At 38.4% G+C, this 24,123-nt stretch overlaps 1 protein-coding gene across 2 annotated transcripts in view; it reads left to right on the top strand.

The window, feature by feature from the left end:
- Positions 1-24,123, top strand: part of LOC150086822 (uncharacterized) — a 221,285-nt gene that overhangs the window by 131,227 nt on the left and 65,935 nt on the right. For both annotated transcript variants that reach the window (XM_090371597.1, XM_090371596.1), the window contains exon 3: positions 22,826-22,943. In XM_090371597.1, the coding sequence (XP_090227723.1) occupies positions 22,826-22,943 (118 nt within the window). The remainder of the gene's footprint in view (positions 1-22,825; positions 22,944-24,123) is intronic.

The following is a 24,123-nucleotide window of genomic DNA, read 5'->3' as shown; positions in this document are numbered from 1 at the left end:
GGGAAAGTCTAAAAAATTCCTTGTGTAGACGGGATTCGAAATCAAGCCTTTTCCAATTCCGTGTGGATGGACGGTGATTATAAAAATCCCAATAGCAAGGTTTTGCTGTATAATAGTCGTAAACCATAGTTTACAACTACTATACAGCATCACTTTTCTTCAGAAGCCGCTTATTATTATTCAATTTTTGGTGTAAGAGACTATTGGAAAATGTATTCCTAAGCAACTACAGAAGGCGTTTGGGAACGATTCTGTCGAGCGGAGCACAGTTGGTCCTTAAATCAGTTGGATATACACTGGTGTTCAAAGAAAGTGCATCAGCCCTTAAAATTGTAATTGTCGTCCGAATAACGTACGTATATGGCAGTATTTCTTACAGATTGCATCAGATAAGATTGACACGCGTAGGTTATGACGTAATATTACATCAGCTGTTACTTTCAGCTATATAAGCACGCTCTGCAAGAGTTGCAGTCATTCCTTGCTTGTGTCAGGATGGCGAGTTACGTGGAGTTGACGCCACGAAGAAAGAGTGTTATTTTTGCTTTACGTGAGGAAGGATGTTCTTCCCATCATATTGCTTATAGAATATCTTGTAATCAGTCGACAGCGAGTAGATTTCTTTCCAAACTCAAGAATACTGGTACTGCTGATTGGAAAAAAAAGGTACCGGACGCAAACGAGTCTCTATGCCAAAACAGTACCACTTTTTGAAGCGCTTATGCCTTAAAACCGTAAAGTTTCTTCGTCTGAGCTGAAAAGAGAATGGGAAGAACATACAGGAGTGGTAGCAAGTGCAGTAAAAGTCAAAAGACGCCTCTTCAAAAATGGACTTGTAGCCCCGCGTCCTAAAAAGAAGCCCCTACCTCACACAAAATATGAAAAAGGCCCGATTAGTTTTGTGTAAGGAACATGTCACATGGACCCCCAAGCAGTGGAAGTCAGTTATTTTCTCGGGTGAGAAGAAATTCAACCTGCATGGGTCTGATGGGAGTTAAACGATTCTCCGTAGATGTGGTGAACAATACCATCCAGACTGTATGGTGCCCACAGTAAAATCCCCTACAAAATTAATGATATGGGGTTGCATTTCCTGGCGCGGAGTAGGTCACCTGCAGTTTATAAAAGGTTCCGTCAATGCCAACAGATACCTGGCTGTATTGGTAGGCAAATTGTTAGCATTAGCATTAGCATTAGTAGAGACATATGATGCAAGAAAGCAAGCTTATTCAGCATCAGCCAAAAAAAAAAAAAAAAAAAAAAAACACACCACTCCCATTTCACCCCTCCGTTCGCTCGAAATACCTGTCCAGTTGAGCCTTAAATTTGTTTAGGCTATCAACTTCAACAACAAGTGATGGAAGTCGGTTCCACCAACCAACCACCCGCTGGCCAAAGTTAAATTTCCGCACATCTATCCGACATCCGTCCTTCCTCAATTTGAATTTATGCCCTCTGAGCTGATTATTCTGAGCAAGATAAAGAATCCCATTGGCATTGAGCATGCTCAAACCATTCAAAGCCTTATACACCTCTATCAGATCACCTCGCCGGTGCCTAGTCTCCAGACTCTGTAACTTGCAAAACTTAAGCCTTTCTTCGTAAGAGCAACCCTTTGTTCCATTCACTAATCTTGTTGCCCTTCTCTGTACCCGTTCCAGCAGCTCTACTTCCTTCTTGAAATGAGGCCCCCAGACCTGTATACAGTACTCAAGATGTGGCCTAACCATTGCCTTATACAAGGGAATAATCACCTCCTTATCCCTGCTAGAAAAATTCCTGTATATCATTGACAAGACACCATGAGCTACTCTTGCAGCTCGTCTGCACTGCTCAAAGAACTTCATATCTGCCTGCACAATTACCCCCAGGTCCTTTTCATTCTCCACCACTGTCAGTTTAGTACCGCAGAGTTGATACGTTGCTCTGGGGTTACAGTTTCCCATATGTAGTACTTTACATTTGTCAATGTTAAACTTCATTTGCCACCTCTCAGCCCATCTGTTCAACCTTTCCAGATCCTGTTGCAGCAGCATAGCGTCTGGTGTCCTTAACAACCCTGCCAACCTTTGTATCATCTGCAAATTTGGACATTAAACTTGATATCCCATCATCAATATCATTCATAAACACCGAAAACAACAACGGACCCAACACTGAACCCTGAGGAACTCCACTAATAACATTAGTCCACGTTGAGCAGTGTCCATTGATTACCACTCTCTGTCTTCTGCCACTCAACCATTAGAGACCATTTCAACCTGCCAAGTAACTGCATCTTTCAGGCCGACTGTACTCCTTGTCATCGGGTGAAAAGTGTACGTAGACACTTCTCTAGTTACTTTAGCTTCATTTCTGCATTAGAGGTTCGACAGTAATGCGTTTACATTTGTTACAGGTGAAAAAATTGTTGGATGAACGGTCCATTACAACTCTTATCTGCCCAGGAAACATCCCTGCTGGACCTGAATCCTATAGAGAACTGTTGGCATCGTGTGAAATCTGCATTTGCCAGAAAGAAACCAAATACCCTTTGTGAACATCAGAAAGCCATGATTCGTGTTTGGAACCACGAACTATCAGTTGATTATCTTCAGAAATTGATCTTGTCAGTGCCTCGACGGTGTGCTGCTGCTGCTGTCATCAGGGCCAGGGGTGGTTCAACTAAATATTAGTTTGCACCTGGCAAAACTTTTCATTTTGTTTTCCATTTAAAATGATGAACTGAAGCAAATTGAGGGCTTCTGTTTCAGCCATAATTGTCGTGTTCACCAAGAATGTTGTATAAAGGTTGAAAATATCTACATTTCACTTCACATCATCCCCTTAGTACCAAAAAAGCCGTCCTATACAACCAAATCTACAGTGCTATCAAATTCAGCTCTTCACAAAACAATCTACACAATGAACTTCAATACCTTACTGATAAATTCATAGCCAGGAGCTATCCCCCTCAACTCATCCAACACACAATATCCACCGTTAAAAACAACATTAATAACCCCATCAGACACAGTAACAAGACAAATACTCGCATAGTTCTCCCATACCATAGTGAACTCGCAGCACAATTCCGACGTACATTCAGAGATACCGACATCTCCCTCACCTTCTCTACTTATAATAAACTAGGTTCCCTATTTAATTCTTATAAAGAAACATACAAGTATCCCATCAATGATCTCAATAATATAATATATCTCATAAAATGCCAACCAAACTGCGACACCTGTTATATTGGCAGCACTACCACCAAATTCGGTTCTTCCACAACTTCCAACACCCGCGCATACTACCACTTCAACAGTTTCAGGACAAGTCAGTCCTGCACTGAGTTAACAACCCATGCCCAAAACCACAACCACAACCACACCCCCCCCTTGTTGACTCTGCCATCACTATTATTAAACTTAGATCGAGCTCCAGAATTCTTCAATATGAAGCCGTCACCATCGAATGGTACCGACACCATTCCGATCTCAATATTATTAACGCAAAACTTCCCTTCAACCTCTCACTGGTTTGGAACCTCTCGCAGCTAAAGTTCCCACGTGTCAAAAAGAGCATCAGGAGAGTATAGACCAACTTTAAATACAACACGCGCTCACTTCTCTTCCATTTGCCAACTGATGACGGTTCATTTAACGTAAGTCTCTCGCAACGACTATTGGCACCACCGGTCTTCTCTTTTTTTCTCATTCTTTCATTCGCGTCCTTCAACCTTTTTATGACAACCAAGGATTGGAGATCTCTACTTCCTTGCACTCATTTTAAAATCTGTTAAAAAATATTTTTACCCCATTCTCTGCCTTAGTTCTTTTTAATGCTTCTTCCAAACTAAATTCAGCCACCATTTACCAATAAATTTATTGCAGATTTATACAAGGTGAGTACCGTTTTTTAGGCATTTTCCATTCAATTTTTTTAGTCAGTTTTGTCACGGTATTATAAGACTACTATAATTTCACTATCGTTTGTACAATAAAGCAACAGAACCCAACAGAAATGGTTACAAGCACGCACCTTACACACATTTGACTTTAATAAGGTTCTCACAGACGAACACGAATTGAACTCGTCTCCACAGGGAAGGGACAGAAACCACAAAATTGGTATGCTCCCTTACCTGGGTGGACTAAGAGGTCGATCATACAACATAACCTGACATTACGCTGCAACGCACCAACACTACCTACATTGATTGGACTTACTAGATACGGTATCTTCACAAATACGTATATCAAACCGCTCTCGCATTCAGTTTGTCATTGCCTACGACAGAAACTCATTCTGCGTGTTTGTAATATCTCTCCTATTTCCTACACTTTTTGAAACATGTTCCTGCTTTGGCTATATCAATTTTAAACAGTTCCCTACATCGAGAAGAGTATCTGAATATTTTTCGTAGGGTAGTGTATATAAACGATGAAATGTAGTGGATTCTTTTCCTTAAAATCTTGCAAGCGACATTGATGGACTAATAACGGAAACTTAAAAATAAAATTATATCATATTACATTCAATATAATTTTTATCATAATCAAGTTATGGCGCGTGCACATACCCCAGGTAAAAGTGAATCCCCGGCCACTTAAGTGAGACGTGATGCGTTTATCAGATTGAATGATGCGAACATTCTCGCAGATGGCCAAACTACTGTAAGCAGACCGATCGTAAAAGCTGACACTGACACACTCTCTCTCTCTCTCTCTCTCTCTCTCTCTCTCTCTCTCTGATGGTGTTAATGCGATGCCATTTCAGTATAGAGTAATTGACAGTGCTCTCACATTAACCTCCAAACTGTACTTTGTGTTACTAAATGCCGACATTAGAATCGGTGCGATCATGGTCACCTGCAAGATATGTCATTTTCGCCATTTCACTCTCTTCGCGGCTGAGCACATTGCCGGCTCCACAGCGCAAGAATAAGTGTCAGGTGGTTTGTCAACTTTTCTAATTATCAAAGCATTAGCAGTGCGGTATGTGGCGTGTACATACACATGCTCTATGTGTTAAGTTAATTGCTTACAGCGTAACATTTTCTATAGCATTTATTTTCGTCATGTTTAAGGCAGACGAGATTTCTAAAGACTGCAAGTGTGATCCTGTTGGCTTTTGGCACCAGAAGGCCATTGAACTCTTCGCTATTATCGGATGTAGACGCTTATTATATGTGCATCACATGTTTTGCTGAGTACATGTTCAGCATATCCACATTAAAATTTTACTTATGGAAACATCTAAAGACGGACAATAAGTAATACAGCCTGGACGGCTAATGCGCTTTAGTAATAAAAAATAAACAAGGTTTGGTGTATTTGTTCAATGTAACCATGGTGACAGACAAGACTCGTAAATGGGCGGATCGTCGGCAAACTGCATGGATACGAAATTAGAGGCCACTTTAGGAAATGGCAAAAGTTGATTTTTTTTTTTTTTTCTAAACATGAGTTTTACAGAACACGCAATAATTGTTATTCTATTATATGTGATTTCCACAGCGCTATGATTGGAGATATTAATTCGTTCTTAAAAAAACACAAGGGGGGCGAACGTGAATTCCTTCATTGTACGGTATTGTAAACGTAGCTATATTACGTACGATAATGAAAGTATAGTATATATAATATATTATTCTTATATTACACCGATTAGCTTATAATGAATACGGTTTCGCTAGAATTTTTTCCCCACTAACTGGAACTCAGTAAGACTTGGAAAGTAAAGGGAGTAATCTTATTATTATTAAATTTTATGAATATGTTTTTTTTTTTAACTTTAGGCTTAAGAGATGACAGTAATCTTTTCTCTGACTCCCTTGACACCCAAGTGTTTCGCTTGGATTTCGAGGGATACAGAGGTCTTTCCTCAAAGAGGGTTCCGAATGTCCGTCCAAATGAGAGACAAAATCGACCTTTATTAAATTCCAGACGCGGTGCATAAAGCCAAAGTATATTCACAAAAATTAATCGACTGTCTGGAGTAAGGAATCAAAATCGTTCAGCGGTTCAGTTTTCAGGAAATACATTATTTTCTAGGACAGCATGAGAAAAGTGAACGTTTTTAATTTGTCACAGTAGCAAAGTTTATTTAATAAAAAAAAAATGATTTTCGTTGTGTTGATTTACGATTAACATAATTAATATGCCGTAACTTATCAGTATTTGGCATAATTTTTATGAGTATAATTAAAGTAACTCTCTGTTGGTGAATTATCTTTAACGAATTTCGTTTTAGAAAATAGACTCATAACGAAGAGTGCTAACGAAAGTACCGACGACTATTAGGCAGCAAAATTTTAGCTTTTCGCCACATTTCATTTATGTATCAAATTTATCTTTGTGTTAAAAACTAATTTTAAAATTAATTTACATTAAATAAAAATTTTATTTTAATTGATTTATGCCTTCGGCATTACTTTATAACTCTGTCTCGACTTTGAAGGTGCTGCGCTCGAATCAAAAGCAAAAGCAACTTAAATATTTTACGCTTGCAGTTTCAAAAGTGCACGGTTCATTGTTAACTGAAGCCGACCGGGCTAGCCGAGTGGGTAAAGTACCTGCCCGGCAACCCAAAGGTCGCGGGTTCGATTCTCGCCTCGGGCTTGGATCAAAGTACTGCAAAAACTTTGGGAGGTGCAATATGGCCACAGAAGCCGATGCGCCAACAACTATCAAAAAAAAAAAAAAAAAATTGTTAACTGAGCGCAATTTTATTGGCTAAACTTTTATTAAAAAAAATTAAACCAAAAGCTGATTTGACTTACAATGTTCAGGCTAATTTTTACTTTTGATTATTTTTTATTTTGATTTTAGTTTACTCAGCTTTTGCGATCAATGTTTATTTTCTACTCTTCATACTAACACATATACTCGACATATTATACTATAGATTCCATTATGGTACATATTGCTGCCCGAATGGGGCTAGCCTATAAACCGTATGATGAATATAATAAAGTATTAAAAACTAATTAGTAATTTTTACTATTATTGTATCGCCATACTGTCTAAATCTGTAGCTATCTCGTAATGTGCAATCTTAATATCTTTTAATCTGACTAGAGTCATTTCAGTTTATGATATTTTTCCTTGAAGTACGTGTTGCCTATTTCGATTTATTATATATTTTATGTGTAAAAAATTATATACATATCCTTACTAGTCTTATCCCTATTGTAAACCATGATAACAAAAAAAAAAAAAAAAAAAAAAGAGACGATAGTTCTACAAAAACACCGAACGCACTAAATATTGAAATAAAAATGGAAGTTTTAAAAAAGTTTGAAGAAATACTAAAAGTGATTGCACGTGCTGTTAATTTGTGGAATTGATTGTGCTTACTGTAAAACTAAACGAAAAAAATAATGTGCAAAATCGATTTGTTCTACTACGGCCGTGAAGATTATATGACCGCGTTATTCATTAATGTATTGTATGGAGAAACTTTTGTATATACCGAGATATCCAACCAAAGGCAGAAGGGTGCATAGTTAAATCTGATTTAATTTAATAAACTAAAGCAAATTTTATATATGAAGAGCTAAAATTAAAACAAGGCTCAAGTTTGGTCACAGATTTTAGCACTAGTTGCTGATGGTGTCAAGGAAAGATTTTGACCAAAGAATTCGTATTTGCATGGAGAAGCTGCTCGTGCAGATAAGGAGTCTGTGGTTAAGGATACGATTCAGGACCATTGCAACAAGAATGGTGTCTTGAATAGATCTCAGTATGGGTTCATTAAGGGAAGGTCATGCATGGTCAATCTAATGAATCATGATGTAGCCATTAAACAGGTGGATGAAGGTAACAAATTTAATATTTATATATACTGACTTTAGTAAAACTTTTGATACCGTTCTTCATTTAAGGCTGCTATACAACTTGGGGAATCTGGAATTACTGGTAAGATCTTACACAAGATCACAAGCTGACTAAAAGATAAGAGACATAGCGTTGTCATAAATGGTCAGTCTTCAAGGTGGACCACTGTACCGAGTGGGATGCTTCAGTGCTGGGTATTAGGTCCCCTCTTATATCTAATTTTCATAAATGATATTACGAAGGTATCCAAGGGGAAGCTGGCAAAGTTTGCTGATGATTTGAAGAGGGGAGGGGAGGGATGGTTGAGGGTCCGAGCCTGCTATTTTTCTTAAAATGGACTTGGATCGGCTCCATACATGGTCCAAAAATTGGCACCCAAAGTTTAATTCTTCTAAATGTAAGATTATGCATTTGGAGAACAGAAATCCTAGAGTCACGTAAGCTAGGAAAGAGGAGATAAATGTGGTTCAAGACGAAAAAGACGTAGGTGTTACGATTCAATCTGACATTAAATTTTCCATGCGGGTCAAAGAGGCGGCTAGGAAGACACTTAGTGTCCTGTGCATTATTTATAGAATCTTTGCTGGTGGGGAGAAGGACGTCATTAAACCTTTGTACAAAATGATAGTTGGAGCGCATTTGGAATATTGTATTAAATTCGAGTCTGGGGACTGCACCTAAAATAAGGTTTTGAACTTCTGGAGAAAGTTCAAAGAAGGACATCCAGATTGGTGATGAGTGAAATTGAAGTACATATTGAACGGTGGCTTGCAAGATGTGCGTTGCAAAGCTTGAGATAAACATCTAAGGGGAGATTTGATCGAGATGTGTAAGGTGATGAATGGATTGAGTAAAAATGAACGAAAAAAAGTCTGTTCTCCCTCCTATGAAAAGAACCACTGGGCACAAATATGAAATTTCAGGGAATTACAGAAGATTGAATCTTAAGAAGTTCACCTATAGGCGGAGATTTGTGGAACATTGGAATAAGTTACCTCCCGACGTAGCAGAGGTAGTGAGTTATTATTAAATAAATAATAATCTTTATTACTAGTAAATGGCTATAATAATAGTTACAATGTATTACTAGTATATGCTCATCACGGTAACAAGGCCAGGAACTTTACAATTTGATGATGAAATAATTAATGTTATTTCGGATATTTATATTATATCCCAAATAATATTAAGATATACCCGTAATTATTATCTTTCATCATGGCAGGGTTATAATGATGATGAGAGGATGACGTTACATATACTTATACTGTATATACTTATATATTACACAATTACAAACATGCAACACAGTTCGAATGAATTCATTGGATCAGTTTTTCTTGATGTCCGCACGTTACTGACAGTTCCGATTCATATAAAAGGCATCTGTGAGAGGAGTGTAGTTGCCTCGACCCTATTTGTCACACTCATTTCTGGTACAGCGGTTTTTACTTGAAGTCATTTACTTCGCCTGATATGAGAGATTCACGCTGTGAGGATTGTCTGCGTTTCTTGTCAATTCACTAGTTTCTGTAGATCAATTTCCATTTCTTTGGAGTGCTTTTACGCATGGAAGTGGAACTGATGGTAAGTATGGAAGTGCTTCAGGTAGAGCCAGTACAGCTTGTGGGTTGGGGTCTCTAGTATTGCCTGGGGTTCGTACTTGTAGTACGGTACACGTTCTTCGATAAACTGGTATTTCCTTGCTAACTTCTGGTGTATTATCCTGGCTAACTGATCGTGTCTATGAGTGTACTCAGTCTGGGTGATCATCTTGCATCCCGCGGTGATGTAGTGGATCGTTTCTGAGGCCACGTGGTATCGTCGACATGTGTCATTGGACACTCCGGGCTCCTTGGCGATGTATTTTCTATAGTTCCTGGTGTTGGTTACCTGGTCTTGGATGGCGAGCATGAATCCTTCAGTCTCGAGGAAGAGCATCCCGCTCGTGAGCCATGCATTAGAGGCAATTTTATCTATGTGATCTTGATGTAGATCATTGTAGTGTCTGCCATTGAGTGTCTTCTCTGCCCATCTTTCTAGCTTCGTTTGTACCTCCTGGTTGGGGGGGACACCTTGCTTAGTTTGAGTGGGGTATACCGCTTGTCTGTCTTCCTTATGGCTTGATGGAGTGCTGTTGTGTGTTTCTGGAAGTAATCCTTCAGGTTAACTATCGCTATCTTCTATTGCTCAATGAGGTTTATCAGGCCCCTTCCTCTTTCTTCCTGGGCAATTGTGAGTCTCTCCTCTGCAGATTTCGGGTGCTTTTGGCGGCTCTTAGTCATCATTGTCCTTGTCTTTCTCATGATATTCTCCGGCTCGCTGTTAGTCCAATCTCCCCGAAGGAGTATGTTAGCACTGGGACTGCATAGATGTTTATGGCTTTAACTGTGATCCCTCCGTTCAGCTTTGCTTTCAGCAGGCTTCTGAATCTCTGATGGTATTTTTCGGTTACGCAGGTCTTAATTTCCTTGTGCTATAATTGCTGAGCCTGTATCATCCCCAAGTATTTGTAGGCCTCTCCCTCTGCCATGGCTTTGATCTCTTTACCACTCTGCAGCTGGTAGTTTCGGTTGACTAATTTTTCCTGGCGCAATCCGTGGGTCTTGCATTTGTCTAGACCAAATTCCATCCTAATATCATTCCTGAATTCTTCGGTGATCTGGAGTAGTTGCTGGAGGTGCTTCTCGGTTCCCGCGTAGAGCTTGATGTCATCCATGTACATCAGGTGCGTGAGGGTGTACAGGTTCTTCCTTCCTTCTTTGAGGTTATATCCGTACTGGTTGCTGCGCTTGTAAGCTTGTTCCATAACCGCGGTATCTATGGTTAATTGCTCCTTGCATCCTTTCTGCTGTTCGGCCATTAGGTTCTGGCTCTCCAAGTGGTCTAAATTATTATTATTTTAGGGTTACCCGTAATTAAATACATTAACCCGTATTTGTGTCTGTAAATTGCGTATGTTCTATGGTTGATTTGCCTGTTTTGCTGGACGAAAAAACCCCAGTTAATGGGGAGAAAAACCTTGCTATCTACGCCTGAGACTAACTAACTCAGCCACGGAGTGAAAAAAGCCCATTAAAGTTCCTCGCGTCATCGACGGGATTCGAACCCATGCCTTTTCCACCCGGTGTGGGGAGGACGGTGTGATACCACTGTGCTACCCGCGCAGACTCTCCAAGTGGTCTGATATCTTCCTGATTGTGCAGCTGGTCAGGATCTGGTGCCTTGTATCCAGTCACCTTGGGAAGCAGGTGATTGGCCTATATTTCGCCGGGTTTCTTGTATCTTCGATTTAGAGTTCAGATATGTGATTTCTTGAGTGAGAAACTTCGTGATTGTGAACTGCTTTGCCAGGTGCTTGTTTGTGCAAGTGAGCTTCTTGTACCAATAGTTGTGGACGTTATCTATTCCTGGTGTTCGGCAGTTGTGAGAGTTCTTGATCGTCCGTTTTACTTCTTCTTACCGAATCTCCCACCCTCTGATTTCTTGTATGTCCTTGGTTTTCTTGCGTTCTAGTTCTATCCAGGTGGCTCGGCTGTTATGTCTTACTTCCCTGCTCCATATGTTTTCCCAGAACACCTCAATCGTCTTCTTCTCGGGTGGTCCGTTCCCTTCTTTCCCGTCTTCTCCGAGATTTCTGTAGAAGCCTCTTTGGTCCTCTTCGAAGATTCGGTTGTTTATTTTCCTGTGGGAGCTCTCTTGGTATCGGCATAGTCTCTTGCTGAGTGCAAGGAGGTTCTTCTTCAATGTATCCAAGTACTGTGCTATTCTCTGATTTTTTTTTTGTCCCATGTCTGCTGTGGACGCTGTCTCTCTCTTCACTTTTCCAATTAATTTCTTACTCCTATTGCCCCGTTGATACTGGAGTTCGGTCAATTGGTCTTTTTTGACTCTTAATTCTTCTATCTTCTGCTGAAGTCTTCTTTCTCAAGCTGGTGGTTCCTTCTGCTTTCCGTTCTTCTGCTGCTGTCTCTCGCTTCTCTTCCATTAATCCTCGGGGCTGCTACCGCAGCACAATACACGGCTGTGTGGATGTCCTCCAGTGTTGCACCATTCCTGTCGAAGTAATGCGGTATTATGTGCCGATTGAGGTGGTCTGTGACTCTCCACAAAGTTCTATTCGGTATCACGTGAGCCTTTGTGGGGGTCCATTCCTTCGAATTCTGTTAGGGCCTTCTTCCACTCCTCTATTCTGGATATCATGACCCCGTCTGTTTCCACTTCAGCTGCTGTGGGCTGTCTTTCTTCTTGCTCTTCCTCGGTGGTGGTGGTATGTTCTTCCTCCTGTGGTTCAGCATTCTTTATTGATCGCTCACGTCCTGCTTGATTTTTTCCAAGATTTCAGGAGCTATCATGTTCTTCGTGACGATGGTCCTTCTCTGGTCTGCTATTCGCCGTTCGGTGACCTGAATATCCCGGAATCGTTCCAGCCATTTGGTATGTAGTCTCGCTCTGTAAGTTGTCATATTGGTCTCCAACTTCGTTATTTCGTAGTATGCTTGCATGATGTACGTATTCATTTCGATGCTCCACTTCATGCGTTGGCATTTTCTCCCTTCCTGGGTGGTCACTATTGCAGTTGCGCAGGAAGCGCTTCCAGTTGTTGGGGCTTGATGTTCTTGCCCTTCTTTTGTAGCCATACGGGGGACAGCGCCACTCGCTCCACTGTCTTCCTCGGGAGACCCTCTCTGATTTTTCGAACCGACCCCTCTGCCTAAGGCATGAACGCGAGTGACTTTATCCTAAGCCACACTCGATGCAGTATGATTGATATTTCTCTGCGACATCATCCATCTATGTCCAGTGTTAGTTCTCGGGAGTGACTTCATATGGCGCCACAATCTGCCTTAGCCGCCACTCTGACCTTTGGGTAGGTAGATCCCTTGGAGCAACTTTCACGATGTTTATTTATTTATTAATTTTTATTACTATTATTATACCGGTCTTCCAGCGTGATGGAGCCGCTTTCGCTTCCGCCAAGGCGGTACTCGAACCCGGGTCCATCAGGCTGCCAGTCCAGTGCCGTAACCACTGGGTCATCCCGCCCATTATTATTATTATTATTATTATTAGGTATTTCGATGAAAGCGAGGAAAACGGCATTAATTGACAGGTGAAGGCACCTCCCTTTTCTGATTGTTTTGTGTCGTTGAGGAGAGGGCTTAGTTTAGGTAGGGTTTTTATCCCTCCATCCCGCTATTTTAAAATGGGAAAACGAGTTCCCGATTTAAAAAAACAACTGCAAATGTGAGGAGAAACACCCTAGGCATATCAACCTAGGAGGACAGTGGGCGGGGAAAGCAGTGGCATCTGTCAATCACTGCTTGGTTCCTGTCCGAATGTCGAAATATGGGAGTCACAACTTATCAATCACTGCTTTCCGACTGTTTTTCTTGCCGCCACGTTGGAGGGTGTACACTCTCCAACGTGGGGGAAAGAAAAACAGTTCTGGAGTTTATCGTGATATTTATTCGACCTTGCGAATGCCACCCACTACAAGTGCACAGGTACATGATTATATAGGCCATTTCCTGATTAGATATCGACCAGTGCGTTTGGAGAGGTGTGTCTTTTACGTAGAAAAGATTTAACTCAATCCGTATACCTCTACATTTTACGTTTAAGAGCATGCGCGGGGGCGGGTGAGCAGGGGACGAAGCTCCTAGTTATTATTATTATTATAAACAAAATGTCGATAAATTTGGAATTGAAAAATCAAGACAAATTATCTAGTCAGAACAACCTTGATTTATAATGAAGACAATTAAAACATGTTTTTCAGTTGATGTTATAACTCTTTTTAAAATAATATAAAATAAAAATTCTGCACACGTTGTAACTATTGCACAGATATATCTCTGAAATATCTCCAGTCTGTATATGAATTGGATATCTTTTTAATGTCTTTAATAATTTATAATTAATAATTAAATAAATTAATAATTTATTCAGAGAATTACAGGAGCTTACGTTTCTTTTCCTGTAGTTCATATAACGTATGGGAAAAGCATTTTGTTTTTTGCAATAGTCTAATGTATTATAACTGGGGGGGAAAAATTGTTAACGATGATTAACAATTTATAGTAATGTAAACATTAAGAATAATTAATAAAATTGTATTCTATTATTATTTGATAATAGAATTTCGATGTTTTTTTTTTTTTTTCTGAGATGAAAGTCCTCTTCCTTGCATCATTTGTCCGTACTAATATTGATACTATATCTTTCTTAATTATTGTATATAATAGAACTGAGTTTTCCGTGTTTTGTATGCAGAAATAAAATAAGATAAAATAAAAATTCTGCACACGTTGTATTACACAGATATATCTGAAATATCTGCAGTCTGTACATGAATTGCATATCTTTTTAATGTCTTTAATAATTTATGTTAACCGAAAAGTAATTTCCACTATCTTTTTTCAGTAGGTTTTTATTTTCATTAGCACTTAATTCGCAGCGTTTATTTATTTTAATATTATTATTTCCTCTTCTTGATTCTGGTGTGTAAAACCTTTTATTACAGTAACAATTTGTAGTACCCACCACCAAAGCTTCAGAAAATAACTTCATGACAGTAATTGAATTAATGAAGTGCGGCTCGACGACTCTTTTCTTTTTTGGCGATCTCAGTTTTCAAAAGGGTTTGAAATTTAGTCACCGCACTCGTATGTTTGAATCGTAATGTTCATATTGGCCTTTTTGTTCGCGCACACACACACACACACACACACACACACACACACACACTGTTGCCGTTACTTTATCGGTGTCAGCTTGCGTCCATTTATTGAATGGGTGACGGGAGGAATTTTTATAGAGGTTATTATCCGTAACGAAAAATGATGTTATGAGGAAAGTAATGTGGCTTTTTGTGGAATTTTTTTTTTTAAATCCTGAAAGCAGATAAATAAATCTTTAAACAAATGTAATTTGCAAACACAGTTGATGCACTATAGTGTTGATATAGCAATTGCCCTAACCTAAAAGAATTCTAGAAGAACCGATTAACAAATATTTTTATTCAATTGATTGCTAGTTTCAATCGTCCCTTGTACAGCGTGCAAGCTAGAGCGACTGATCAACTTGTATAAATAGATGCGGTGGTAGTCCTGACAGCATTATACTTTTTTGATCTTATCACTCGTTTGGATACGTTTGAGTTCAAATCCTTCGGAATACTGAAGGAATTCTTAATGGCCACCTCAGTCGAGAATGTAGTTATTCGATATTAGGCGGAAGGAGTAATCCCCCCGAGCCGTTCCGGATTTTTCACCCCACTCAAAATAAAAATTTCCCTTGAACACACACAAACACTGAATAGTGGGTACACAATAAACCGTATCAACTGCGATACCACAAGACCTGATGCGATTTGGATTGAGTAGTGGGTGTACCAAAAATTCCTGTGAACAGCAACGATAAGCGATGAATCCCTTTTGCTTCCCATTGGTATATTGAAACAGTGTGCTTTTATTTATTAGAGGGGAAAAAATACGGGCGACATTGTATTGGCTAATTTCTTCTCCCGCTATTTCATCGCATAAGGAACAGAATGTCATCCAGCATGTTTGATAGTATTACTTACTAAACAAACTGCCATAGCACAGTGATAAGCGGAAGGTTCTCAAGAAAAGAATTTAATTTCAAGAACACATCGATTGCCCGTTCACCTGTAATGCTTTATATATCAAAGTGTGACATTTCATATACGCCTTTTCTAAAACGGCAGAGAAGATATTTTCGTTTCTACAAACTCATTGGCTGATTTCCCTTGCTGTTCACTATCGCAGTAGAAATTTTGGAAATAAATATACCTGCAACAATAATGAAGAGAAATAATGGCTCCTAGAATATTAAAGGGGTACTGTATCTGAAGGAGCATATGTAAGACGAGAAATATTTTCTTCAAGAGAATTTATTACAATGCCATCAAGTTGTCAGAACTTTCTCTCAGTTAGGCGCTGTTATTGTTTTCAGTGAAGCTTTTGGAAATTTTCAATAGTAATGACTTCTCTGTTGTTTAATCTTTTCTATACTTTCGCAATCATACAAAACACGAAAGAGCTTTATAAACGAAGTATGATGCTTTATTGTGTTACTAGTAAACGCATTGTAAATTCATAGGGCTGTGATTCTTGGTTAGCAGCATGCTTTTATTGCTCGCATTGAACGTCAAAACCAGTCGTTGAATCTGAATACGGTTTAATTGTGGGGATATTCTATTACTTTTGTGTTTACTCGTCTTTCAACTTAGAAAGTTGCTTTGAGCTATGTAAACAATGATCGTTGTGCACTGACACACTGTTTTTAACTGATACTCACGACTTATTCAAGAAACGATTATACAGTATACATATTTCAGCCAAATGTCCATTGTGTCTTATAAAGTACATCGTAGTTTCTAATTCTGTATTTTCTTTCTTTGTACTAAAATCAAATATAGTAAGTGAAATAATAACGAGAGAATTGATTAAACATATAAAAGAATTAACTTTGTCGTTTTTTTGTTTTTTTTCTCTGAAATTCGCGAAAACGCCAAATTAAATTTTATGGAAAGGCTGTATCGCAGATTACTTTTTTTAATTGATTATTTAAGATAATCCAGATTATATTAACAGTCCTTTCACATATTTCACTCCATCTGGGACGTATACGAAAAGCGGACCGTTTCAGACAGTCCACAGTGAGTGGCGCCGCTGTCATCCATTTTTCCTATTACACTTTAGGCGACGTAAATGTAGTTGACCCAGTCGTTGAATCTGAATATGGCTGTCATAGGCAGTACATTGTGAAATGTATTGCCTATGACAATTAATACATTATTAATATAATGTATTGATATAATGTATTACTGTATTATTAATACAATAATACATTATATCAAGTAATACATTATTACTTGATCACAAGGAAATCTCGCCCACTGCTATGTTACATGCTAATACCATATTTTCACTTCATACATACCGTATGGCATACATAAATAGCATTATGCTTCTCTATTGGAGCAGTGCTTTTTATTTAAAGTACATATTACAATACCTGAGCAACTTTTGCCTTCACAATATGTGATTACTGCACTTGGTAGAAAACTGAGTTTGCTTAGTGCTCGAATACAATCTGTAGTTCTACCTAACGTGTATAATTATACCTAGTGATGGAATTATTTGAATATTTCTGTTTTAAGATATATTAAATTGTATGCTTTCTTGTGGCAATGATATTTCTTATTCGATTTATTCTTAAATTTTTTTGCAACAATAATGAATAGAAGACGCATTCACATATACAGTATATGCATATGTGCCTGTTGTCTTCACCATGTCCGTCTGTCCGTCCACTTGTCTGCAAGTAACAACTCAACTCCTAATGGACGGATGTTCATGAAAGTTTATATTTGGGTCTTTTAAAAATATTTTTCGAGCTATGCCAAAAATTTCATTAAAACCGGAAAAATATATCCGGCAATTATTATTTATTTTTCCATACAGTTTATATGTTAGTAAGAAATTCATAGATTAAATATAGTTTTTATTATTAACATAATTTTATTTCCACATCAGTGGGCATTAGAATTAGCATTAGTAGAGGCATATGATGCAAGAAAGCAAGCTTATGCAGCATCAGCCAAAAAAAAAAAAAAAACCACTCCCTTTGGGTTTTTTTTTTTTTTTTTTTTTTTCCCCCTTTGGTAGTTGTTGGCGCATCGGCTTCTGTGGCCATATTGCACCTCCCAAGGTTTTTGCAGTACTGTACTTTGATCCAAGCCCGAGGCGGGAATCGAACCCCGCGACCTTTGGGTTGCCGGGCAGGTACTTTACCCACTCGGCTAGCCCGGTCGGCCTAAACCACTCCCATTTCACCCCTCCGTTCGTTCGAAATACCTGTTCAGCTGAGCCTTAAATTTATTTAGGCTATCAACTTCCACAACAATGGCTGGAAGTCTGTTCCACCAACCAACTACCCGCTGCTAAAGGCAAATTTCCGCACATCTATCCTACATCTGTCTTTCCTCAATTTGAATTTATGCCCTCTCAGGTGATTATTCTGAGCAAGAGGGAAAATCCCATCAGCATTGAGCATGCTCAAACCATTCAAGGCTTTATACACCGCTATCAGATCACCTCGCCGGTTCTTAGTGTCCAGACACTGTAATTTGGAAAACGTAAGCCTTTCTTCGTTAGAGCAACCCTTTGTTCCATTCACTAATCTTGCCCTTCTCTGTACTCGTTCCAGCAGCTCTACATCCTTCTTGAAATGTGGCCTCTAGACCTTATACAGTACTCAAGGTGTGGCCTGACCATTGCCTCGGAACAGCTTGGTTCGGCTAGAGGGGTGTACATAATAAATATTCAAGGCAATTACAGGTTACATTGAGTTTAAAATATAGGAAAACACATTGTATCTACAATTAAGCTGACATAAAATAACACTGAAGTTTCAAAACTGTGAAGGTGGTACACTCAATAGTTCTGCTTTGTACAGTTCTTTCAGGGTGTCCTGTCTGTAGCGCTTCGAGCTGCAGAAAGCTGAGGCATCGATTCCGAGGGAGTTATATGGTCCGACCGTATTTGCTGGAAACAGTGATCCTAGGTATTGCAGGTTTTGTAGAGAAGATCGTGGACAAGGTGTTCCACTGCACCGGAGTACACATATATATATGTCGGGTATATATATATATATATATATATATCACTTCCCAGATGTCGGGTGAATCCATTCAGCCACAAAGGAGTTGAGCCAGTGTGTGCAGGTTCCTCTTCTTGATGATGGTTCCCCATTGTTTCAGGCCGAGGTTTGCATAGAGAATGCTCCGAGAGATGGTAAAAGGGTGGCCCATCATCCTGTTTAACCATCTCAGGAGCCAGTACTCAGTCCAAAGGAATCTCTTGAATTTTAGTTTTAATGCAGTACTGTTAGTTTTAGACATCCGTTTACGTTTCGCGTGTATTGTTATGCAAGACTCCTGAACGTGGTGTCGCTCGTGAAGAGATGCATATATATAAAGAAAAGAGACTTAAAAAATAAATAAATAAATAACATACGGGAGGAGAGTAATAAATGTTATACTATTGTAATTAAACTGAACGGCTAAGTTTAGAGAACATAACAGTGCAGAGTACATTATTAGTAAATGTTGTATAAAGTTATGATTGATCTTAGTAATTAATTGATAAGAAGATAACTATATTTACATTTAACTTCAGTTAATCACAGAAAAAGAAAAAAAAAATCATTTAATTTCATTTAAGAAAAAATCGAACTTACCTGAAATGTAACGTATTGCGTGCATTAACTACGAGTAATTTATTTGATTACCTACTCGTAATTTGTCTGTAAGAAAGAATTTTATTATTGTGTGGTGAGAACCCCATTCTTGATAAAGAAAGTGTAAAAAAACTATGTAACACTGTTTGGGACGCTCCGATGTCGATTTATTGAATATTCAAATAAATAATGAAAATGGCCCCATTACCAAATCGGATTTAATACCACGAAGGTTATTTAAAAAAACAAAACAAAACCCAGACACTGTAGAAGCGATAAATGAGTAAGAGGGGAAAAGTTGGTTTTGTGAGTTTGGAGTTGAACAATGTATGGATGTTGTAAGAAAGTTCAGCTGCATTTCATTGAAAACGATAAAGCTAGATTTTGAAGAGCGCACAAGTGTTTTTGACTTTTTTTCTGAGCAAATTCTTTGGCATCTAGACTGAGGATGAGACTGCAGTAACCTGATGTACACGACACGATAAGGCTCCAGTAATAGAGAACTCTCCACAATTGACTTTATGAAGAAGCATATGAAAGAATTTTCGTTTCTGATCTTCTTTCCGAAGAAGATACTGTTTTATATCTTCCTTTTTAATAAATAGTCTTCCCAGCAGTTGTTCCAAGGTGGCAAATGAGTTATCCATCTTGAGAGAGAGGGGAAATGAAGTGTCCGTTTGGGTTAAGGCGAATGGGTTATGACTTGTAGGCTGCAGAATTTTGTCCAAAGTAAGAGCAAAGATCACGTAATAGCCGTATGGCAATGAAAATGCACTTCAGGGTCGAATGTCAAACAGTGTTCCTGTTTGGAGCTATGCTACACAATGGCTCAGAGTAGCATTATACATTATGAAAACCTGAACGTAAGAAAATATTACTTATCTTTACGATGACTATAAAATTCATCAAAAATGACTGAAAATAGGCTAAGGTACCTGGTAGATTACAAATTTCACAAAAACACGATTTGAAAACTACTTATATATAGCTATACAGCAGCAGGAACTAAATCACAATCGCCTTATTCGTAGGCCACTTGGCGGACTGATTACGTATAATGCTACAAATAATATCCTGTAAAATAACTGCATACATAATAATAGATACAAATAATATAGTCCTTAGGAGAGAAGCTGAATGGAGGTAGATCGAGATTTGTTGAAACGCGGAACCTTTGGAAGGGGAGTATACCTGAAACTGCTATTGTTCGAATAAGTAATACCTGTCATGTCCTGTATCTTCTGAGTCTATAGTCTTTATCGTAACAAACTCTATGTGGATTACTGCTTATTAAGAAAATAAATTTTTACCACGTGATAAGTTATTGGCCAAACGTTTACACATTTTCGATTCAGTCAGTTCCATTATCAAAATTTAAATGCCAGTGCTTCGGTATCTTATTGATCCTGGCCAGGAGTTCGCATTGCAGAATTCGGACTTTAATTTGTAAAAATTTTATCCAGTACCGATAAATCTTAAAACTTGGCATGTGGAAAAGCGTGTTTTCTTAAAACTAACGCATGCAGTTAAATTTTAGGGTGACGATCGTTTTGAGGATGTTGGCAGAGGAAAACCTAAGTACGGCTAGATTGTGTAAGGTTCTTCTTTGGTGTATATATGCATCACTCTGAAGGCCCTGGCCAGTCTAGAATGTACACCACGACGTTGTGTACATTATGGCAGTGGCGTATCATCCTGTGGTTCAGTTCGATAAGTGGCACTAGAATCCTGGGCTCGGGGAGGGGGAAGGAAACAGAAAAATAAGAACATTATTAAGTTTGTGATGATAAGCCGCTACATTCGGAGCTTCAAGTTGGACAGGATATGCAAGTTACCACCTCCTCCCTTTCACTGGAATTACGTGGCAGTTTACTGCCATTAGAAAGTGATTCCAGGGTTTAGGTTAAACATATATTTCGAGATGATTAAAGGATAGCTTGTAATTCAGTTCAACTATTTTAATAACCAGTACTCGATATTTAAGAATTTTTTTTAATGTTATAAATTGGGGCAGGGGACCATATTATCGAGACATAAATGGAACTCGGAACATCTAGTAACTCGGAACCAGGCAGGTTGGAATATGTTGTACTGAGTAGCAAGAGCCTGATTGGTTGTTCACTCTAACAAACAAATTCCTGTGTGATCATCTACATAGCCTACCCGACAAGATTTTTGTTTTTATGTATTCAGTAGATGCCGCTTATTGAGATCACTTCGGAACTCAGTTAAACTATAACAATAACCGATGAAATAAGAGTGCAGCTGTTCAGCATTGTTTGTTGATGCAGAGCGAAAATGTGTACTTAAAAAGGTAGAAGTGGAAAGAAAAAAAAATATTAAAATCAAGCAATAACAAATACTTTAATTTGATGGCCCATTATTTGTTCGATACAGTACTTTTTTTCATGGAGTACAAATATCGGCAACCATATGAACTGTACGAAGCAACATCAACAGTTAGACACGCAACAAGTCGGAGTTCAAGAACAAATCGGGATGTTGCGTAATCACTTCCACTGCACGTGCGTAAACAACGATAAGGTTAAAAAAAAAAAAAAAACGATAACAAAAACCGAAGCTCTGATTGCAGTAAACGACGTTTTTCTATGTAGGTATATGTCTGATCGGGACTTCTTAAAAGTGACAACATAAAACGAATTACACGTTATCTGGAATCACAATAAGCGGCGTGAACTGTATTGGAAAATTGCTGTGTGAAGAGGCTGTATGTAATGCGTTATTATTTTGCCATCCACATACTATATCAGGTTTCGGCAACCTTTTTGAGTGAAGAGCCATTTTTGATCTAATTAAAAAAGAGAATCCGAAGAACTGCACTTCAGCTGAAGCTAGAGGGAGGGGTGAGGGAGTTTTTTAAGAAATTGTATGGAGTGGGAAGGTGTTTTATTAAAAAATATATATTTTTAAATATTATTTATTAATAATAATATTCTAATTAATGTGACTTTTGCTGCTGAACTTCTTGAGCGAGTCTCTGAACATCAGGGAAGTATGCCATAATTTTGATCTTTAAGCATGTTGAGACTCGCATTGTTCAGACGGTTTCTTGATATATACTGTATTTAATATAGTTCAGGTTCGAAAATATTTGCCCGCAGAAATTCTTCGAATCAAAAACTGAGAGAAGTCCAAATGCAAATATTTTCAAATTTATATACGTGTCCGGTAAGCTACACCAACCATCGAACGCAATTTGGTCTTGCTTTTTCAACTCATCTATCGGCATCCATTTATGTAGAATTGCAAGGGCAGCCTTTGCCTCTCCAAATCCTCAATTTCAGTTTTAAGACATTTTAGTCTTGCACTCCACATGTTCTTGATTTTTAAGTCTTCTAACTCCATTTCAAACTTTGCTTCATGTGGGTTAGGTTATTAAAAGTTAAAGATAAAGTTTGAGCATACCGCAAACCGCGGTATGCCCAAAGAGCCGCGTGCGGCTCGCGAACCACAGGTTGCCGACCCCTGTACTATATTGTTTCGACCTGTTGATGCATTTTAAAAGTTTCTTGCGTGTTTGTCTAGTTTGTCTAGCGCTGAATTATAGCTGATAATTCGCTTTTAGTTATTAAAACTAAATGTGACTTTCCTTAATGGAAAATCTCTTTTATTGACCTTATGATTAAGTTGGCTTTTATTTCTAGGTTATTAAATGTTAATATGATAAAAGATAGTTGCATAATTTATTAAATGCATTTATTTTCATGTAGGCCGACTGCGTCAGAATGGAAGGCATGACTTGTAGGAACGACAAAGATTGTGTCTGTAAGGAAACTAATCGTCAGTGTATAGCAACCAGATGTCGTACAGTTTCCCCTTCTAAACAAGGTAAGTTGGAATGTTTTTATGTGTTTTCAGTTAAATTAAGAAGAGCTGAGCCACTTTTAAAATAATATGAAATAATAAATTTATTGTTACTGTAAAGGAACAGGAAAGTTCTTGATGTCAGTCTCAAAAGATAACAAGAGTATTAATCATTCTGTAACTCTTCCTAATCGAAAGGTATTTACTTAGGAAAAAGATAAAAGTCGTATTACATCAGTTAATCAAGACTAACCGATGTGCTCCTAGCTTGAGTTGTCGATGCATAGAAAAAAGACATACACATAGAACAGAGGAGAAAAGTGAATTTTTTATTCATATTCCAGACGACCGTAAGCTGCAGGAGCTTACAGCTAACCATTTTAACAATACTGAAAACATTAACCGTATTTAGCAGTCATGTCATGCAGGCTTGAGCACGTTTCCGCGTTGTGTAGCGTTAAGACAGAAAAGCGGTAGCATAAACCAAAGTGTGATTACAATAAACCAAAGAACTGATAACTTCGTTTTTTTCTGTTTTATACACCGTCCCCCCAAAAAAAGTTTTGAATGAAGTTTCATTTTTCTTAATTTTCAAAGTTTTATTAAAATATAGCCAACTTGTTTATCAATTTTTATTAAAATATTTTCTATTATGTATAAAAAATTAAATAATATTCAAGAAATTTCTAGAATATTCCAGAGACGTGTGGAAGAATAGAATAGAATAGAATCTTTAATTGCAGCAATGATAGACATACAATTAGTCCCGTCACGGCATGGTGGTGCCAGGGGTTTACAAAACATATTTACAAAAGATACATGAGAAAAACATAAGTTACATCAGATTATTAACAAAGCACAGTTTTACATTTTCAGTTCGACGAGGATACCCTTCCTGTATTTTTTATTGTTGACCACTTCTTGGAGGTCCCCGTCGATGGCTTGCAGTGAGGGCAGCATTTGCTTTGGCGGGAATCTGTCGGTTAGTACTAGCCGGTTACGGTTTGCTAGCAGCTGTGCTGAAGACCGGAGATAAGGGGGAGGAATGCGCCAAGAGCAGTGATCCCAGAAGTTCGGCTCTGTAATTTTACCGGTGGCCATCTTGATGGTGAACAGCAGCCTTCTTTCTCCGATGTAGGACCGGAGCCTGCGTAGTTGAAGAGCTTCAGAAGCTAACTGCGTTGATCTGAGAGCTGGGGGAAGG

This window comes from Mastigoproctus giganteus, chromosome 4 (assembly GCF_048544385.1).
Source record: "Mastigoproctus giganteus isolate SK-2022 chromosome 4, ASM4854438v1, whole genome shotgun sequence".
NCBI lineage: Eukaryota > Metazoa > Arthropoda > Arachnida > Uropygi > Thelyphonidae > Mastigoproctus > Mastigoproctus giganteus.
Note: the sequence above shows the minus strand (reverse complement) of the source record. Positions and strands in the feature narration are given on the sequence as shown.